Source organism: Haliaeetus leucocephalus, unplaced genomic scaffold, assembly GCF_000737465.1.
Source record: "Haliaeetus leucocephalus isolate CR32 unplaced genomic scaffold, Haliaeetus_leucocephalus-4.0 Scaffold215, whole genome shotgun sequence".
NCBI lineage: Eukaryota > Metazoa > Chordata > Aves > Accipitriformes > Accipitridae > Haliaeetus > Haliaeetus leucocephalus.
The window spans coordinates 292,092-309,900 of record NW_010972651.1 but is presented as its reverse complement, the minus strand read 5'-3'; the positions used below and the strand labels follow the sequence as shown (position 1 = coordinate 309,900).

Genomic DNA, 17,809 nt, shown 5'->3' with positions numbered 1-17,809 from the left:
AGTAAGCGTAAGGCGTCCGTGAAGGGCAAATCTGTGACTGTTGGAAAAAAATGCTAGGGTGAGGTGGATTTCAATTCAGATCTGAGCTATGGCTGGTCCTGCAAAAGGCAGGGCAAAGAACATCAGGCGTTAAAGGGAGAAAGATGTTTTCTCATAACAAATATTCAGCCTGACGTCACTGATCTGTAATGTTCAGATGGCTACAGAGGACTGCTGTGGGGTTTTACATCTCTGGGGTAGTAAAAAGGTCTAAGTTAGTTTGTGGGTCTGGGGAAGACACCCACCCCCAGCTGTGCTCAGAAGAGTGTCCATTCTGCATGATGACCTGCCCTGGAGAGGTGGAGGGCCCAGCTTTGGGATGTTGGAGCATCCCAGTGGGATCATGCTGTTATTGCTCAGCGTTGCAAATATCTGTGGTTGTCCTTGTTCCCAGATCCTGGCAGCAGTGCCAGCATGGCTGAGCAGGACCGAGCCTCAGGCTGCCTGCATGGAAAGAAGCAGCTGCCAGGTCAGTGTGCAATGAGTGTCTTTTGAGGGTTTTCTTTTTCTTTAGACAGTTTATGAGAAAGTTGAATGTGGGACAAAGTTGTGAGATGGAGAAGAAGCAGATTTAGGGTGAAATGGTCTGGAAGGATCGACTGTCAGCTGGGGTGCAGGAGTTGGGGAACATGGCTGGGATATCCCTTGCTTGGCAGTATCAGAAATGAAATCAGGAGAGGAACAACCAGTCTTCAGAATGGCAAAGACTGTGCATGAAGGAGTCATCCTTCACCTGGCCTGATTATACTGTTAAACCAAAACCTGAGCCCAAACAGTTAGCCTGAGGCTCAGAGGGCAAGTGAACGCAGCAGTCCTACATCTCTGGAAGCTTCTGGCCTCCTGCCTGCTCTGCCCACTCTGTAACCCAGCTGACCCCAAAGATCCAGCTCTGTCCCAATTGTAGCTTCAGCTGCTCTCAAGATGTAGGTGCACTATGGAAAGCCCATCTCACCAGCAGTGGGTCACCATGAGTCCAGTGGCATCATCACTGGTCCTTGTGTCCTTGGAGGCCAGAGGCTGATGACCAGGGCCTGGCTCTGTTGAGAGCTGGTGGATATCCACTTGCTTTTCCAGCTTTCACCTGGGAGGTGAGGGCCAACGACCGAAACTACCACATGCAATTCAAGAAGAAATTTGCCTTCTGTCTGACCAAGAAGAAGTATGCGGTGAGTCAGCCTGGGCCAGTCCTGGGCCATTTCTTTACTCAGCCCCTGATTCCTGGGCTGGTGGTGGTTGGGGGTGACATGACAGAGATGCTACAGAGTGATCTCCAGTAGGATGGAGAGTCACATATGTAATCCAAAATGAATAGGAAGGGCTGCTCCCTGCCTGGTGCCCCAGATGCCCTCTGAAGCTGTCAGAGAAGGAGCAGCACTGTATGAAGGATACTTTTTAGTCTGATGGTCGAGTCAAAAGATTTTAGGAAAAGTTTTGATTGAACAAAACCAGGTATTTCTTTTCCAGCTAAATAATGACCATCTAGTTGGAGGTCAGTTAGAGATGCTTTAGATGATCAGAAGCAAATTATTTTGTTTCAATTTTATATGGCCCTTTGCTCTAATAAATCTCTTTTTTCCTTATGGCTTTGGTAAATTTTTAAAGGCATCTCTTCTGCCATGAAAGGTTGAGAAGTCCTAAAACACCAGAATGATTTTGGCATTTTCAAAACACATCATTGATTTCATGTGGCTGAACTCCCACTGTGGCTTTGACCTTTCTTCTGCAGGGCAATGCCATTAAGACAGCCAAGTACAACATCTTTACCTTCCTGCCGCTGAACCTCTATGAGCAGTTCCACCGAATGGCCAATGTCTACTTCGTCTTTGTCATCCTTTTACAGGTGAGATGGACACCAAGGTAAGAGCAAGTGTGTGGGAGACTGTCTAGCAAAGGAGGGTTGTCTGGCATTTAGAGTAGAGGACTCTGGTCTAAAATGGTGTCAAGGATGCTGCTTTTCAGTGGTGTTCATTGTCTTTCATGAACTCTGAGGGGTTTAACCTATATGTTAAGTTTGGTTACTTTAAACTGATTGGGTTGGGATGTAAGCGAAGCTCATGTAGACCACACCTAGATAGAAATCCTACCCTCCAGATTCAGGGACCCACATGCATTTCACACATCCACTTTAAAAAGAGGAGGAAATTCAGAAAAACAGTTCTCTCTAAGCAGAGATGTTGATTTGATTCTTCTTAAATGGGTTCCTGCCATCCTCAGGCGCTGACTGGGGAAGGGAGCTGGGAGGAGGGGGAGTTACTCAGTCACCTCAAGTGTCCCAATGTGGGGTGAATGTTGTGTCAGTGGTCTAAAATTCTCCTTCTCTAGACCTTCCCTGAGATCTCCACACTGCCCTGGTACACTCTGCTGTTTCCCCTGAGCTGCCTTCTCACCATCCGGGGTCTACGAGACCTGATCGATGACATTGTGAGTATGGGTTGGAGCAAAAGCCTGTGTGTTGGGTGTAGGTGCTGGGGGGGAGAGTCAGCAGAAAGGGCCCCTTTGCTGTGGGGTGAACTGAAAATCTTGGGAGTTGCTGTCATTCATCATTCCTGAGGTACCATCAACTCTACCATGTCCAAAATGCTTTGTATTTTCCCATGGGAAGGATGTGACCAGCCGGTTGCTTTCCTTGGGGTCTAGACCCCCATCTCTGTCATCTTTTAATATCTTAACCAATGGCTATATTCCCAGATTGGTCCCCAGAAATACCTCTTTATTCATTGGAATACATCTTCCAATTGCTTCAGAAACCAGATATTGCCCTGGGGGCTGAGAAGGCAGATGGTGGCATTAAGAGGGTTGTTTTCATGGGACAAGGAAGTCTGGCATGGCCCATTGTTTTCTTTTGGACTCTTTTTCTCTCTGTACAGGGCCGACACCAAAGTGACAGAAACATCAACAGCAGGCCATGTGAAATCCTGTCTGGGAAGAGGTGAGGGGCTTTGGGAAGCTGTACCCTTGTTTTCCAGGCCTGTGTGGAATGATGGAGCATCTGAAGTGCTGAGCACCCTTGAGCACAGCAGCTGAGAAGGGTTTTGGTGGGACTGTCCCTGACTCTGCCAACTCCCATCACCTCCCAAAATCTGCTGCAGGTCCAGCTGTTCCTCTGTAGGGACGATCATATTCCAGCTACAGACAACAGGTCTAAAAAAGCTCCAATTTGCTGTGATGTGCTGGGAGGAGGGTTTCCTTGGCCACAGACATTCCTCCAGGTCTTCATATCTAACCCAAGGAGTCATATCACTGCTAAACACTGGTCTGGGGAGGATCAGCATGTCCCACCTGTGGCCAGGGGGCTGAAAGTCCCTGCGACCTGTAGATGTGGGGAATATGGATGTGACAAATGGGTCCTGTGCCATCCTCGGTGCCCAGCCATCCTTCAGTCATCCACATGGGAGGCCACCACGGTGGCAGAGGAACCAACAATCGAGAGACCCCATTCATGCAAGAAGCTGGGACAGACACAGGCTGGTCCAGAGGACAGAAACAGCCACAGCCCCCATTCTCACTGCTTTGCAAGGATAAAAATGTCCACCCCTAATTCTCCCGCAGCTTCTGCTGGCAGAAATGGCGCGACATCTGTGTCGGGGACATCGTCCGGCTGCGTAAGGAGAGCTTTGTCCCGGTGAGTGATGCCCCGGAGCTGGCTGCGCACCAGGGGCAGTGGGGGGGAGTTTTGGCAAGGAGGGGCTCAGCCCGGTGATCTCTCCCCCTTTTTGCTCTTCAAGGCCGACATGCTCTTGCTGTGCAGCTCGGAGCCCAGCAGCCTGTGCTATGTGGAGACTGCTGACATCGATGGGTGAGGAGAGGGGGCAGGGGACTGCTATTGCCATGGGGGGAGAGGGGCAGAGACATCCCAGCCAACGGCTGAAGCCTCCAGTCTTGGGGACCCCCTGGCACTGGGGGGGGGTCAGGCATGCTGGGAAGGCTGCAAGTCCAGCAGAAATCACGGGACGGGAGGGATCCTCCAAAAGCTAAACCTACAAACACCCCAGAAATGGGATTTTAACCCCAAATTTTGAAAACGGGAGTCCAAAAACACCTTTGAGACTTCCACAGAGCAGCTTGTGACCTCAGGCATCTCTCTCCATCTCTCAGCTCCCCCCCAGCCAGGCGGAGGACAGCAGCTGCCCGTCCCTCCTGCCTCCATCTGCAGATGATTTAATGGCAGGGTCTCCGGTCCAGGGCTCCCTGCATGAGTGCTTGATGTCTGTCACGATAGGTCCCTATCTCGCTTTTCATTCTCATCAGTCATGTAAACACCCAATAATTAATGGTCATCTCTGTCCCATGGGTCTGGCAGCTGAATTAACAGCTCTGTCACCCCACAGGGTTGTTCTATTTTTCTCTCCCTGGCTCTTGTTCACAGGGAAACAAACCTGAAGTTCAGACAAGCCCTTCTGGTCACCCACCAGGAGCTGGTGAGCGAGGAGATCATGGCTGCCTTTGACGGTGAGCCTCCCGGATGGGTGAAGATGTGGCCATCTCACTGGCATGGGATGGGTTCAGCCTTGGGAAGTCTTTGGCCCCTCAGGCACCAAGTGCCATCAGTCCAACAGGAGGTTGCACTTGCTCCTGCCTGCAAGGAGCCAAAGACCTTGCATGGAGGCCCTTCCCCAGCAAAGCAGCCCTGTGATGAGTCCATCAGGGTTGTGCACCTTCCCCCTGCCCTGGATCCTGATTTTCCCATTGGAATCAAGTGCTTGGCTCCCAAACCTGAGCTCAGACCCTGGATTTTTTTTCCCCTTTGGCCCTCCCATAGGATGCAGACTCCCCTCTCAGAGGCTCTGGGAATCAAGGGGATTGTGTCTCCACTTTTATAGCCCAGTACAGTTCCTGGACTGAGCACCCTCCCAGCACTGCAGGGTGGCCCTCCACCTTAGCCTTAATTTGAGCCATTCACATCCCAACTGCATCTGCAGATGCCCTGACAAAACCTCAACCTCCCCGAGAAGCCCCCAGCACCCTTCTTTGGAGGGGCAGGCATGGTGGGTGAGGGGAGAGAAAGGTCCTGTCATTTCCCCCAAAGCCATCACCTGAATCATGCCTTCTACTCAAGGGAGAGTGACCTGTGAGGAGCCCAACAGCCGCATGCACAGCTTCACCGGCACGCTGGAGTGGAGGGGCGAGACCTACTCGCTTGACAGCGAAAAGATCTTGCTGCGAGGCTGCAAGATTCGCAACACCGACGTTTGCTACGGCTTGGTTATCTACGCAGGTGAGTGCCCAGGCCCAGAGCAGGAAGGGCAGAAAACACCCAGGTCCCCAGGGATTTTAAGCTGCCCAAGCACTTCTGGCATCAGCAGGTCCCATCCTTAGCTGATACAAAGTGGGAGGACCTGCCGCTGTAACCAAGCCCGCAGAAGTTTGTCCTAAGCTTTGCTGGTGTTGGGCTTGCTGGCAGGGAGATGATGTGGTCGTACCAAACCTCTACTCAGCCCAAGTTATATTTCGCCTGCATCACATCCTGGATCCACTCCACTTTGTGGCCTCTTGCACTTTGTGGCTCTGAGAGTGCAGCTGAGAGCTTGGCCATGAGTAGCTGTGGGTAGAGGGGAGGGGTAAGATCTGGTGTAAGCAGTATTTCTCCGAATGTGTGGCCACAGCTTGATTAACCACTGATCAAGGGATGCGGTCCTCTAAAGTCTTCGTTGGTGGGGAGATGTTGTTATGGAGGTAACCAGCACCACTTAGCTGCAAGTCAACCTTCTGGGGGCTGTGGACTGACATTTTCACTTCTAAAATGCTTCTCGTCCAGGATTTGATTCCAAAATTATGAGGAACTGTGGAAAGATCAAGCGGAAGAAAACCAAGCTGGACCGCATGATGGATCGGCTGGTGATCATAGTGAGTGTGGTGCAAACTCCTCCTGCTCTGGTCCACCGGCCTCCTGGGGTTGCTAACAAGTCCTGTGAGAGGCAGCTTGCTTGGGTGATGCTAATTTTCTTAAGTTTGCAATATTTTGTCCCAGATATCTTGGGTTTAACATGTGATGGGCACATACCAAGTGAAGTGGCAGTTGCTGGGTCTGGAGCAGTCTGCGTGGTGGTTGTGTTGCTTAAACCCTGGACCCTGGCAGCTCTGAGTCCTCAGCTGTAGAGCAGCCCCTTGGACCAATGAACTGGAATATTCAGGATCTCCAGCCACTCCTGGCCTGCTTTACTAATCCATAACTGTGCAGGTCCAAGGATGTGGCTTGTGCAGAGGGACATGCCAGCTGTGGCTCAGCACAGAGTAAGTAGATGGAGGATGGGGGAAGGAGGAGCCTTTCCTCTGTGGGAAGCAAAGCAGCGTGGTCACAATGAGGAACTGGACGGCTCTTACTCCTGTTCCTGGTGGTTGAGTGTCATCACTTCTCAGACTGGCCACTAGATTCCTCTGTTTGCTGGTACTTCAGCAGGAAGGCTGCAGGACACTCCTTGTCCAGGGAGATGGTGTCTGAGGCAATTAGGAGGGTGGGAAAGTTGGGGTTTGCTGTGTGTGTGTGTTGTGGATGTGTCAAGCTGAAATAACTGCTGCAATCCTTCATCTCGGCCCAGGATGAGCTCTGAGAACCAGTTTCAGGCACAAGGACACCTTTCCACAGGTTTACAGCTAAATGAGGCAAACTGTTCGGAAGGGGCAATGGTTGATCCTAGAAAAGAGTCTGGTGGGCTCTGTGTGATGGGCCATTCTCATCCTGGCTTCCCATCTCAGATCTTCATGGTGCTGTTGGTCACATCGCTGGGCCTCGCCGTTGCCTCTGGGTTCTGGGCCAGGATGTTCCAGGAGAAGCACAGCTACCTCTCTGCTCTCTACAAGCGTACAACTCCTGCCCAGCAGGCCTTCTTCAACTTCTGGGGCTTCACGATCCTCCTGAGCATCATCATACCCATGTCCATGTATATAACGTAAGAACAACAGAGCTTGGAAGTGATCAGAGATCAATACCTCATACCCTGTCCTTGGCTATCATCTGGCATCTTGGTTTACAGCCACAAAATGGGGCTGCACAAAAGATCCAGCTGGGACCCTGAGCAAGTCATTCCCATGTGTTCCCTTAGCCGTAAGAGGGTAAGGATGGATGGGATGTGTATCTTACAAACATTGATGATGTGCTTTGAGACCTTCTCAGAGGAAAGCCACAAAAGAGATGCAAAGACACATATTGATGTTGGAAATTGTGGGCAGGCTGAGGATGAGACTGATGGAGGTGGTGTTTCCCCACTGAGCAGCAGCAGGGTGGGGAAGAGAAGGGCACAACTGTTGTGAGCAGGCAATAATCACAATCTGTGCTGGAAGAAGCAGTTTCCAAACTTTTCAGCCCTCCAGACCTATTAATTTTGTCATCAAGGGCCAGAGGGGAACCCAGTTGCCTGGGCCCCAGTGGGCTCTCAGTCAGATGTGATGAGCCTTCTGGAAAACTGGCCACAAACAATGAAAACCCTCTTGCTTCTCCCAAGCTCAGAGCAATAGGATCCAGGTGGGGAGTTCCCCTCTGCCCTTTCTTTCTGTGTCAAACCCCCAAGTGCCCTTGGGATGCAAGTAATGTGATCTCCTTCCCCAGCGTATGTTTTCTTCTATCTATCTGACACCCTAGGTTTGAATTCATCTACCTGGTGAACAGCTTTTTTATCAACTGGGATCTGGAAATGTATTACGCTGTCAAGGACATTCCAGCAAAAGCCAGAAGCACCAGCCTCAATGATCAGCTTGGCCAGATTGAATATATCTTCTCGGACAAGACTGGCACCTTGACACAAAATGTTATGAGCTTCAAGAAATGCTGCATCAATGGGACCATCTATGGTAACTTTTGGTGGACGCAAGTTTGTAGAGACTCATGAGTGAGGTAGACCTTGAATTTAGGCCACTTTGGTTCTTTCCACTCCTCCTGGCTCGCTAGGAAGCTTGGGGCATGTGGATTGATCTTGGTGGTCCAGTGTGTAAGCAGAAGCTGTATGAATTCAGCTTGTTCTCATCTTCCATGTTATCGGTGCTTTGCAGGGGCCACCACACCTGCGGTCACATTTGTCTCACACCCCCAGTGCACGGAGTCAGGGCACAGTTCCGCTCACCTAAAATGGGTGCCTACCTTTCAGGAGATGTATCATAGCTCCGACTCAACTGAGATCAGCTAGGTCTTCCCTGATACAAAAGGGACCCTGGGGTTAGAAACTCAGCACAGCTACATGGCAAACACATAGTCTGAGTGAGGGGGATCCCACCTGGAATAATTAGCTGATGCTGGCCCAGGTGTCCAGGACAGGGCAGGCAGAGGAGCCTCAGGGTGATGGGCCAGTGAAGCCCATGGATTTTTATTTTCTATGAAGGTCTGGAGAGAAAAGGGAGGGTTTGCTTTTCTTTACATTGTTTTCTGGTGAATCTCCAGCTCGGTTTCCAAATCTGGGCACTGTAAGGCTTTCAGGTGACCTATGGAGGAGGCAAAGAAATTATCATTTCCCTTATGCTTTTTCTTTACAGTGAATGCATACAATTGGTCTTTGCGCTTTTTTATGATTCTGCTTGGGTTTCCCCTTAGAAACCTGAGAATTGCCAAGTCCTTCCTTTTCTTACTGCTATACTTACTCGAGTGCTCAGCTGGCTTTTGGGAATTGTCTCAGTGCTTGATTAGTGAAATTTAGCAAGTGGGGTGAGCCAGAGCTTTAGCATGGAGCTCCTTTTTCCTGAGATAAGTATCAGGCACTTGAGACAAATAGACAGTGATAAAGTAAAGAGGAGGAAAAAAAAAATCTGGCAAAGTTTTTAAGCAGGAATAAAACTAGTTTTCCCCTGCCTGATGTATCGTTGTTGCACCTCTGTGACAGCAGCATCGCTGTAATCCCATACCAATCTCTGGCCAACCGCAGAGTCTCCAAGGAAATGTGGATGAAGGCTAGATCTGAATTTTTAACATTAAAAATGTCTAGAAAGTCAAATAAGTCAAACCTGGACATCCTAACAGAGCCTGGCTCATGACTGACACCAAGCAGATGCTGGAAGCCTGTCCCTTTTTGCCAGTCTTTTGGCCAGCAAAAGCAGCAGTCCCTTCCAGAGAAACTGCTCGAAGCCTCCGCTGGTGATGCTTCCTGCAGTTATTAATTGAATTATTTTTATTTTGGCAGGTACAGGCACAGGTCGTGAGAACAAGCAGCCATCGGTGCGTAACTCCCCTCTCCCACGTAGCATGGGCCGGACGCTGTTCCTCATCGGGGCCAAAGCCGTAGCAGTTATTGATTACACCGGCAGCAGGACCAGCCTTTTGTTTTGGAGCACAGCTTGCTTACAATGGGGTCCCATGCTGTAACAGAGAGGCATATGCTTCCTCGGGCTGGCAAGTTTGCCAGTTCTCAGCTGCCAGTCAAGGACAGGGGAACTGGGTCTATAAAATAATGTGTCCTTTTTTTTTTTTTTTTTTTTTTTCTTTTTTCGATTCCCAACCTTTTTATACTCATCCCCTTGGTGTAGGCAATGCAGAGCTCGGCTTATGGACTCTGATCTGGATCGGACTGTGCCAGCACAGGGTTGCTGTATTGTCGACCCAGCAGCATCCCCGGTGCAGAGCACCATGCTCGGTCTCTCTCTCGGGCACCTGCAGCCTGCCCGTGCCTCTTGCAGGGGTCGGGGTTGACCTGGAGCCACCATGGGGAGAAGAAGTTGGACTTTCGCGACGCGACGCTGCTGGAAGCCGCCCGGCGGGACAGTGACCCTGTGCTGAGGGAGTTCCTGAGGCTGCTGGCCCTCTGCCACACTGTCATGGTGGAGGAAAAGGGCGGTGGGTTGGACACAGTGGTTGACGTGCTCGGAGCGGGGTCGAGCTGCTGTTCAAGGCATTGAGGCCACGATGGCTTTTTCCATCGCCCAGCAAAGCTCTGCTGTGGGGGTGCATGTGGCATGAGAGCCCAGGGATGCTTTGGGCCACCATCCAAGCATCACGGATATGTACATTTGGGTTTGTTTTAAAGCTAATTAGTTGGAACAGAAGCACAGGGAGGATAATCCATCCCTGTCTGGGCACTTGTCCTGCCTGTGGCAATGAGCGGAAGAGATAAGACAAGTAGGACTGAGTTTCCCTAGCCTGGTGGCTTGGACTTTAGGGTCTCCATAGATAATGTTGGCACTGGGCAAGAACAGGGTGTTTCAGATGTCCAAGAGTTGCCTGGCTGGGAGTCTCCTTGTCTAATCCCTACTCCTCTTCTGCAGACCAGCTGGTTTATCAGGCAGCTTCACCGGACGAAGAAGCACTGGTGTTGGCAGCCAGGAACTTGGGATACGTCTTTCTGGCCCGAACGCAAGACACCATCACCATCAGTGAGCTGGGGGTGAAGAGGACGTACAAAGTGCTGGCCATGCTGGACTTCAATAGCGATCGCAAGAGGATGTCTGTCCTGGGTGAGCGGGATGGGGTGTCTCAGAGAGGGGGCCCTCCAGGAACACAGAGGGTCCCTTCCATACCCAGTCCTACAAGGGATGGCACCAGGATGGCTGTGATTGACCGCAACTGGTACAAGGACTCCTAAGGATTATCCTGGTCATCCCTGCGGTTTTGCTCTCCCTGGTACCTTGGTGAAGGGTTTGAGAAGTTGAGAAAGCGAGTAAATCAGGGGTTCAGAGTAGGTATGTGAGGAACTGACAGTCCTTGAGGCCTGATTCTGCCTCATGGTGGTGCAGATCTGGGGACATTCCTGTGCTTCCTATGACCGCGAGCAGAAAAACACTAGCGTCCCCCGGGGCGCCTTCTGCAGCATGGCCATTGCATGGGAACAGCGATGAGTGGGAGCCACCTCTCTGCGTACCTAAGCTGTCCTTCCCCTCCCTCCCAGTGCGAGACCCCCAGGGCACGATCCGGCTCTACACCAAGGGGGCTGACACAGTCATTCTGGAGAGACTGCAGAGGCGAGGGCCCAATGAGACCTTCACCGAGATGGCACTGGATGTGAGTCCCATGCCAGCCTGGGGTGGAAAGGGCTGGTCTCCCTGCTGCTGGCTTTGGCCTGGGTGTCCTGGAGTCCCCTGCTGCTCTTTCTCCCTCTGGCTTCAGGATTTTGGTCCTTCTTTCTTCCTTCTGCTCTAGGAGCCTCACCTGCATATGGGACAGGGGGTAAGAGGGCATCAAATCCACCTTCTGTGTTATGCATGGACCAGTTGCATTGCAAGGATCCTCATGGGGATGCTGTAGGATGGGGGAGGGAGTCAGAGCCCAGAGGGAGACCCTCAGATCCTGGAGGGTCTCTGGCTCTGGCCATGGGAACATTGCGTCTGGCTGGCATGATGCCCTGGTCCACTGTGAAAGTCATCCTGGTCGAGGGAAGGGAGACCTGATGTCTCATCTCTGCAGCGCTTTGCAGAGGAGACGCTGAGGACTTTATGCCTGGCCAGCAAGGAGGTGAGCGAGGCTGAGTACAGCGTGTGGAGCAGGAGGCACCGTGAGGCCAGCATCCTGCTGCAGGACCGCGCGCGGGAGCTGGACAAGCTGTACGAGGAGATGGAGCAGAACCTGCAGGTGGGATGAGGTGGGGGTTTAGGAGGAACCGGTTGCACTGGTCCCACAGAGAGCAGGACCAGGGGGTTCAGCTTTCCGGGATGAGGGGTGAAATGTCCAACGCAACACCCATCCCCTGGGTGGGAGGGCAGGTGGAGGTCCGCCCTCCAGGGGTGACTTTGTGACATGCCAGTAGACACTGGGTTAGAGATCTGTCATGTTGTGTCCACCCATGGGCAAGGACCCCTGGCTGGATCCAGGGGCAATTCCCACCTCCGCATCTTGCCCTGCCCCATGTCACGACACCCACTTACCCTCCTTCCAGCTGCTTGGGGCCACAGCCATTGAGGACAAGTTACAAGATGGAGTCCCTGAGACCATCCAGCTGCTGAAACTGGGCAACATTAAAGTGTGGGTGCTGACGGGAGACAAACAAGGTCAGTGGAGGCAACCTCAGACCCCACCAACACATTTCAGCTTCTCCCCTAAGCAGGAACAGACAAGAGATATGAGATCCTGGAGAGAGAAACAACCAGGTTCTGCTGTTCCCCTTCATATAAAGTAATAGCACGTCCCACAGATCATGTCACCCATGGGGAAACTGGGGCAGGGGAAGCCATCTGCGTAATGGCACAGAGCTGGAGCAGAGCCCCCAGCAGCTGCAGCCCACTGAGGGCTGTTGGACCCAAGGCCTGGGGGCTGCCCCGGGATGGGGGGGGGACAGCATCTTGTGGCCATTGGCCGTTGGCACCTGTGTGTTGCAGAGACCGCAATGAACATTGGCTATGCGTGCAAGCTGCTCACGGACGACATGGAGATCCTGGAGGAGAAGGAGATCAGGTGAGGAATCGTGACCTCCTGGTTGAGGACATTGGTGTCCCCGCTGAAGACACCTGAGGGCACAGGAACCTATGCAGGATGGGCAGAGATCGACTCTGCCAGAGATGCTTCTCCTTCCCTGTCCCAGTCTGGATATCAAAGGCCCTCATTTGCTGTTTGCATGCTCATTTGCATGGCCTCCCCATCTGTTTCTGCCCCTACAGCATTCTCTTGGCAGGCTTTGACCAGAAAGTGCTTAAGCTGCCTCTCCAGCCTCTGAACCATGGGGACAGAGGCTGATTTCTGATCTCAGTGAGCCCTTGGGTCCCCCTCTCTGTCCCTCCTGTTCCCACCCCTGGGTACCAGCCCCATCTCCCTGGAGCTGGCTTTGAGATGCCAAAGGCCAACTGTAGGTCTCGGTCGAAGGCAGGCAGCGTGCCCTGTGTCCCCAGCTCAGCTACAACCACCCCTTCCTCACACAGCAAGATCCTCAGGACTTACTGGGTAAGCAACAACCACCTCAGCAGCAGCGGGGAAGTCCTCTGCAGTGGCCGCCTCTCCCAGCAGCGCCCAGAGGCTTCACGCAACAAGAAGAGAGCTCTCATCATCAGCGGGGACTTCCTGGTAAGGTGGCACTAGGATGCTCTTCTCTGCTCCCTGCCTGCATGGGCAGATTGCTCTTTCTGCCCTGATGCTATCCAAATCCTGGGTGGCACCAGCACGTGGAGGAGGTGATGCCACTCCTGCCCAAGGGGTGGGAAAAAACCATTTTTTGGCTGGGGAATGATGAGTGAAGAAGGGGACAACCTTGCACTGATCATTTGGTGTTGGGGGGTTTCAAGCACACCTGCCTGACCAGTCTTCTGGGATGATGCAGGCTGGAGGGTAATCACATGCTTTTCTGGTCATACTGGGACAAACTGGTCTCACAGTCACAGTACCTGCTGTGTGCTGAACTTGGAGAAGACTGGGGGTCGCTTTTTTGTAGCACCTACAAGATTTAAGAGCATTGTTGAGGAGCTGGGGGCCCTCATGCTATGAAGGCTATGAGTGAGGTCCCAACCACGTGTGCTCTCCCCTAAGGACAAAATCCTCCACACGGGAGAGGTGCTGAAGGAGAAGGGGTGGCTGTGGCAGCGGCTGGCTTGCTGCAGGGCTACAGGCTCGCAGGAGCAGGGCAGTCTGGTGGAGAAGGCCTTCGTGGACTTGGCCACCAGCTGCCAGGCGGTGATCTGCTGCAGGGTGACCCCCAAGCAGAAAGCCCTCATCGTGGAGTTGGTGAAGAAGCACAAGAAGGCCATCACGCTGGCCATTGGAGATGGGGCCAACGATGTCAACATGATCAAAAGTGAGGCTCAGGGCAGGGGGGAGTGTGGGTTTTGGCCAGCACGTCCTGCTAGCGGGGAGTGGTGGTGTCCCATCTGCCATCTTCACCACCTCACCCTCTCCTTTGAGGTGAGGAGTTGGGAGAGGAACCCCCAAACCAGTTGCCCACGTTGCTGTGCTGGGAGGGGAGCGAGAGGCACAGGACCAGAACCAGGACCAGCCTGGGACAAGAGCAGGGTGGACCACTTGCTTTGACAGCAGGGATGAACCTTGATGAAACTTCAGGCCCTAACGTGGGCAGCTGGCAGAGATGTTCCTGCCCCTCTCCAGCAGCCCTGACATGGGGCTGTGCTCTTTGCACGCCCAGTCATGCCTGGCATGTCACTCCCACAGCTGTGGCATGTGATAGAGGGGGCTTCTTCCCTTTGCCCATCAGTCCTGGATTCACCCTCTGCCCATCACCCTCGGGGCAATCCACAGGGAATTCAAGCACCCAGCTCACTGAAAACCTCCCCATCTGCGTTTCACACCCTCCTGTCCTCTGCAGCCGCTGACATCGGGGTGGGCATCAGCGGGCTGGAGGGCATGCAAGCCGTGCAGTGCAGTGACTACGCCCTGGCACAATTCTCCTACCTCCAGCGCCTCCTGCTCGTCCACGGTCGCTGGGCTTATCTCCGCATCTGCAAGTTCCTCCGCTACTTCTTCTACAAGACCTTTGCTGGTCTCATGGCCCAGGTCTGGTTCGCTTTCCACAGTGGATTCACAGCTCAGGTGAGGGATTCAGCCGTTAGTAAGGGTCATATCCATCCCATGGAGGTCTGCACACTGGTGTTTCGACCCCCCTCCTGCTGAGGATCCCATGCAGGTCTTGTGCCTGGTACTGCCTGATGGGCACATGTCCACATCACTGCCCTGGTCTCCTTTCTCCCATGCCCTGGTATTGGGTTGTCCAATTTTGGGGGGCTGCCTGGCTAAGATGCACCTGGTTATCTGCTTTTTACCTGGCTGCATTGGGAAAAGCATCCTGCAGAGATTTGGGATGTCCTTGTGAGCTGGAGCTCAGTCTCAGACAGACGCAGGGAAAGATGCCATGTGCATTAAGCTTGCTTCCTCCAAAATTTTATCCCAAAGACCATTAGTGTGTCTTGACCACTGCTGTGTGGCTTCAGCCTCCCATCTCTGTCTGCAGCATGGCCCCACTGCAGACAACATGGGGCTGATGCAAAGCCTGGGGAAAGTCCATGGGGATTTCTCCAGAGTTTGGATATGAGTCTCTTGGACTCACCCCTGGTGCCTGGGCATCCTTTCTGAGTCTTTCCAAAGCACCACTGAGCTCACAGCTGCTTTCTTTTCCCTTCTAGCCTCTGTATGAGGGCTGGTTCCTTGCACTCTACAACATTTTCTACACTGCATACCCCGTGCTGTCTGTGGGCCTTCTGGAGCAGGTATGGGTTCACCGGGCTGCATCCAGCCCCTGTGCCTGGAGGCTGCATCCTCAGCAGGTGTGAATCAGCCCAGCAGTCGTTGCACCCCATCTGCACGGCTTTTTGTGCTGGGACATGGTACCAAGCAGCTCGATGGGCATTTGGAGCTCTCCACCGGTCTTGGGGTGCCTCTGTTCCCCATCACCCCAGAGCAAGCAAGTGGAGGGACTCACTGCAGCTCTCCTGAAGGGTGTGTTGGGTGGGATGGCCCAATCCTGCTCCCCAGTGTGGGTGGGGAGGGTGATGCTTGGTGCTCTCCTGGCAGGACGTGAGTGCCAAGAAGAGCCTGGAGTTCCCTGAGCTCTATGTGATCGGGCAGCAAGATGAGCTCTTCAACTACCGCGTTTTTGGCATCACCCTCCTGCATGGGGTGAGCACCTCGCTTGCCAGCTTCTACATTGCGCTCTGGGCCTTTGAGGACCATGTTGGCAGCAAGGTTGTCGGTGACTACGAGTCCTTTGCCGTCACGGTGGCCACGTCGGCGTTGCTGTCAGTCCTTGTGGAGGTAAGGACCAATCTGCCCTTCCCCATCCTGGCCCGGTGGTAGATGCTTAGGGATTGCAGCCCTGGGCTCTCTAACACCATCCCCAACAGCTTCGTGCCTGGGAGGTGATCTCCCTTGCGGCAGGGGAGGAATTCAGGACAAGTGGCTGAATGGAAGAGGGTCCCTGCAGCCTCCATGAGACACTGTGTGCTCTGCCCTTGTCCCTACAGTTCATCCTGGACACCAAGTTCTGGACAGCATTGTCCTTCCTGATGGTCACAGCCAGCCTGCTGCTCTTCTGCTTCTTCTCCTTCCTGACCCAAAGCATTGATGCCTTCAGGATAGCCCCTGCCATCTTCCGTTTCCCAGGTGAGATGACCCGGGGATCCCCATGGCCTGGGCTTGGTGTTTCCCACCTTGTAGATCATCTCTTCATCACCACTTGTCAGTCTTGCTGTTTTGAGTTTTGACTCCAGTTTAGATGCCATCTCCTCTTTAGACCCCTCAACACCTTCATGGGTGGGGGCCTGTCCCCCAACAATTGTTCCCTCTGTCCTCTCCACCTTCTCTACTTAAACATCACCCACCCACTTCTTGCGTTGACAGATGCCAGCTGGAATGCCCTGACCGACCCCTACGTCCTGCTCGTGGTCCTGCTGTCCCTGGTGGTGAACACCATCCCCTCGCTCACCGTCCACTTGTACCGCACCATCACGGGCAAAACCACCATCCAGCAGGTGAGGGCTGCGCGGGGGCTGGCATGGGGAGGGGTCTGCCTCCTGCCAGCGTCAGTGTCTGGGGGTGGCCAGGGCGCTGCTGGTGATGGGAAGGGTGAGGTTCCCCAGCGAAGCCACTGCTGGGACTGTAGTGGTGGGACATGTCACCTCTCCTTGGTGGCACCACTCAGCTCATGGTGGTCTCTCATGACACTGGTACCCAAGCCTGGCTTCAGGGCCCTCTCCCCAAATTGGTTCATGGCCCGACAGAAGGCCCTGGGGCGAGAGACCTCCTCTTGGAGAGGGCCTGATTTTGGCTGCAGTAAGGAACTGGCCTGCAGGACTCCCCAGACCTGCCACTTAGGAGGCACTGGGGTCTGATGCAGGACTTGGTACCACCCCCAGCCTTGGTAGAGCTCATCCCTATCTGGGTTGTGGGTTATATCTTCCTGGTGGTACAAAGAGGTCCCAGATGAGAGCAGGGCTTGAGATGATTGTGCACCAGAGCTCCAGGAGCTTTGAAGACCCCCAAGAGGGTCCCCATGTTACGTATCCCATCGTGGTAACTCAGGTCATGGTGGAGCTGGGACCCAAACTGTCTCGGTGGAGGGTGTCCTTGAGCTCCCTGTGTGTCCCCCCTCGGGGTGAGGGCTTGCCTGGGAAGAGGCCACAGCCCTGATCTCTCCGTCTCCTTGCAGAAGATCTGCTTGAAGGCCAAGCGGGAGCCGGAGCCCTCGGTGGAGCTACGTGCCCATGTCCCTCACGGCTCCTTCCACCGCCGCTCCAGCTATGCCTTCTCCCACCAGGAGGGCTACGCCGGCCTCATCACCCGCGGGGACAGTCTGCGTGCCAGGGCCACCCGCCGCACTGCCCCAGGTCTCCTGCACCCAGAGACAACCCCAGCTCTGTCCTCCCTCCCCAGCCCCTCGGCATAGCTGCCCTGGCTGGCATCAACCTCCCACCATGCTGGGACAGGGCAGGTGCCATCAAGGCACAGAACTGGCTGGCTCCCTCCTTTTATGGGCATTTTTTAAATCTTATTTGGATGGTTTTGAAGCACGGGCAGCCCCTGTGGCTGCAGAGGCTCTGGCCCAGCCTGGGGGGCTGCTGCTCCAGGCACTGAGTCCTGGGATGTGTCCCACCAGCGGCAAAATCTCCCCCATGCAGTGTGTTCATGGGCTTTGCAGGAGCCTCTAAAGCCATGAAAACCACCAACCTCTGCCTCCACGCTTGGCCCCTCGCCCCGCAACACCCTGGCTGGCACCCCAGCCCCCTTCCCTTTGCTGAGCCCCCTCGGAGCTGGGCTTCCTCCTATCCAAGGCTGATCCTGCTCCAGGCTGGACCCACAAACAGCAACTCTGCTGCCCCAGGCTCATTATTCCACCTCTTAATTACTAAAATACTCTGATGCAAAACCAGCGGTGGAGCTGGGTGGCAGGTGCAGCCCTTCACCCCTGCTCACTCCCTCCTGTGCTGGGGGCCG

The 17,809-nt window shown here is 53.8% G+C and overlaps 1 protein-coding gene across 1 annotated transcript; it reads left to right on the top strand.

The window, feature by feature from the left end:
• The first annotated feature begins 1,154 nt into the window (after window positions 1-1,154).
• ATP8B3 (ATPase, aminophospholipid transporter, class I, type 8B, member 3) lies at window positions 1,155-17,261 on the top strand. Its single transcript, XM_010566624.1, has 25 exons — window positions 1,155-1,205; window positions 1,766-1,879; window positions 2,362-2,460; window positions 2,907-2,968; window positions 3,589-3,661; window positions 3,765-3,835; window positions 4,406-4,488; window positions 5,096-5,254; window positions 5,795-5,883; window positions 6,733-6,926; window positions 7,616-7,834; window positions 9,654-9,790; window positions 10,219-10,407; window positions 10,839-10,951; window positions 11,354-11,518; window positions 11,823-11,934; window positions 12,262-12,337; window positions 12,799-12,940; window positions 13,400-13,664; window positions 14,190-14,413; window positions 15,004-15,087; window positions 15,392-15,631; window positions 15,841-15,979; window positions 16,217-16,347; window positions 17,025-17,261. Exons 1-25 carry the CDS (start codon window positions 1,155-1,157, stop codon window positions 17,259-17,261), a joined length of 3,468 nt encoding a protein of 1,155 aa, XP_010564926.1.
• The last annotated feature ends 548 nt before the right edge of the window (window positions 17,262-17,809 follow it).

Excerpts from the sequence above, each read along its gene's own strand:
- ATP8B3 (XM_010566624.1), top strand. The coding sequence starts at position 1,155 with ATGCAATTCAAGAAGAAATTTGCCTTCTGTCTGACCAAGAAGAAGTAT. Across the intron at positions 9,791-10,218 it reads CATGGTGGAGGAAAAGGGCG|ACCAGCTGGTTTATCAGGCA; the intron begins GTGGGTTGGACA and ends CCTCTTCTGCAG. Across the intron at positions 15,632-15,840 it reads TGCTGTCAGTCCTTGTGGAG|TTCATCCTGGACACCAAGTT; the intron begins GTAAGGACCAAT and ends TTGTCCCTACAG.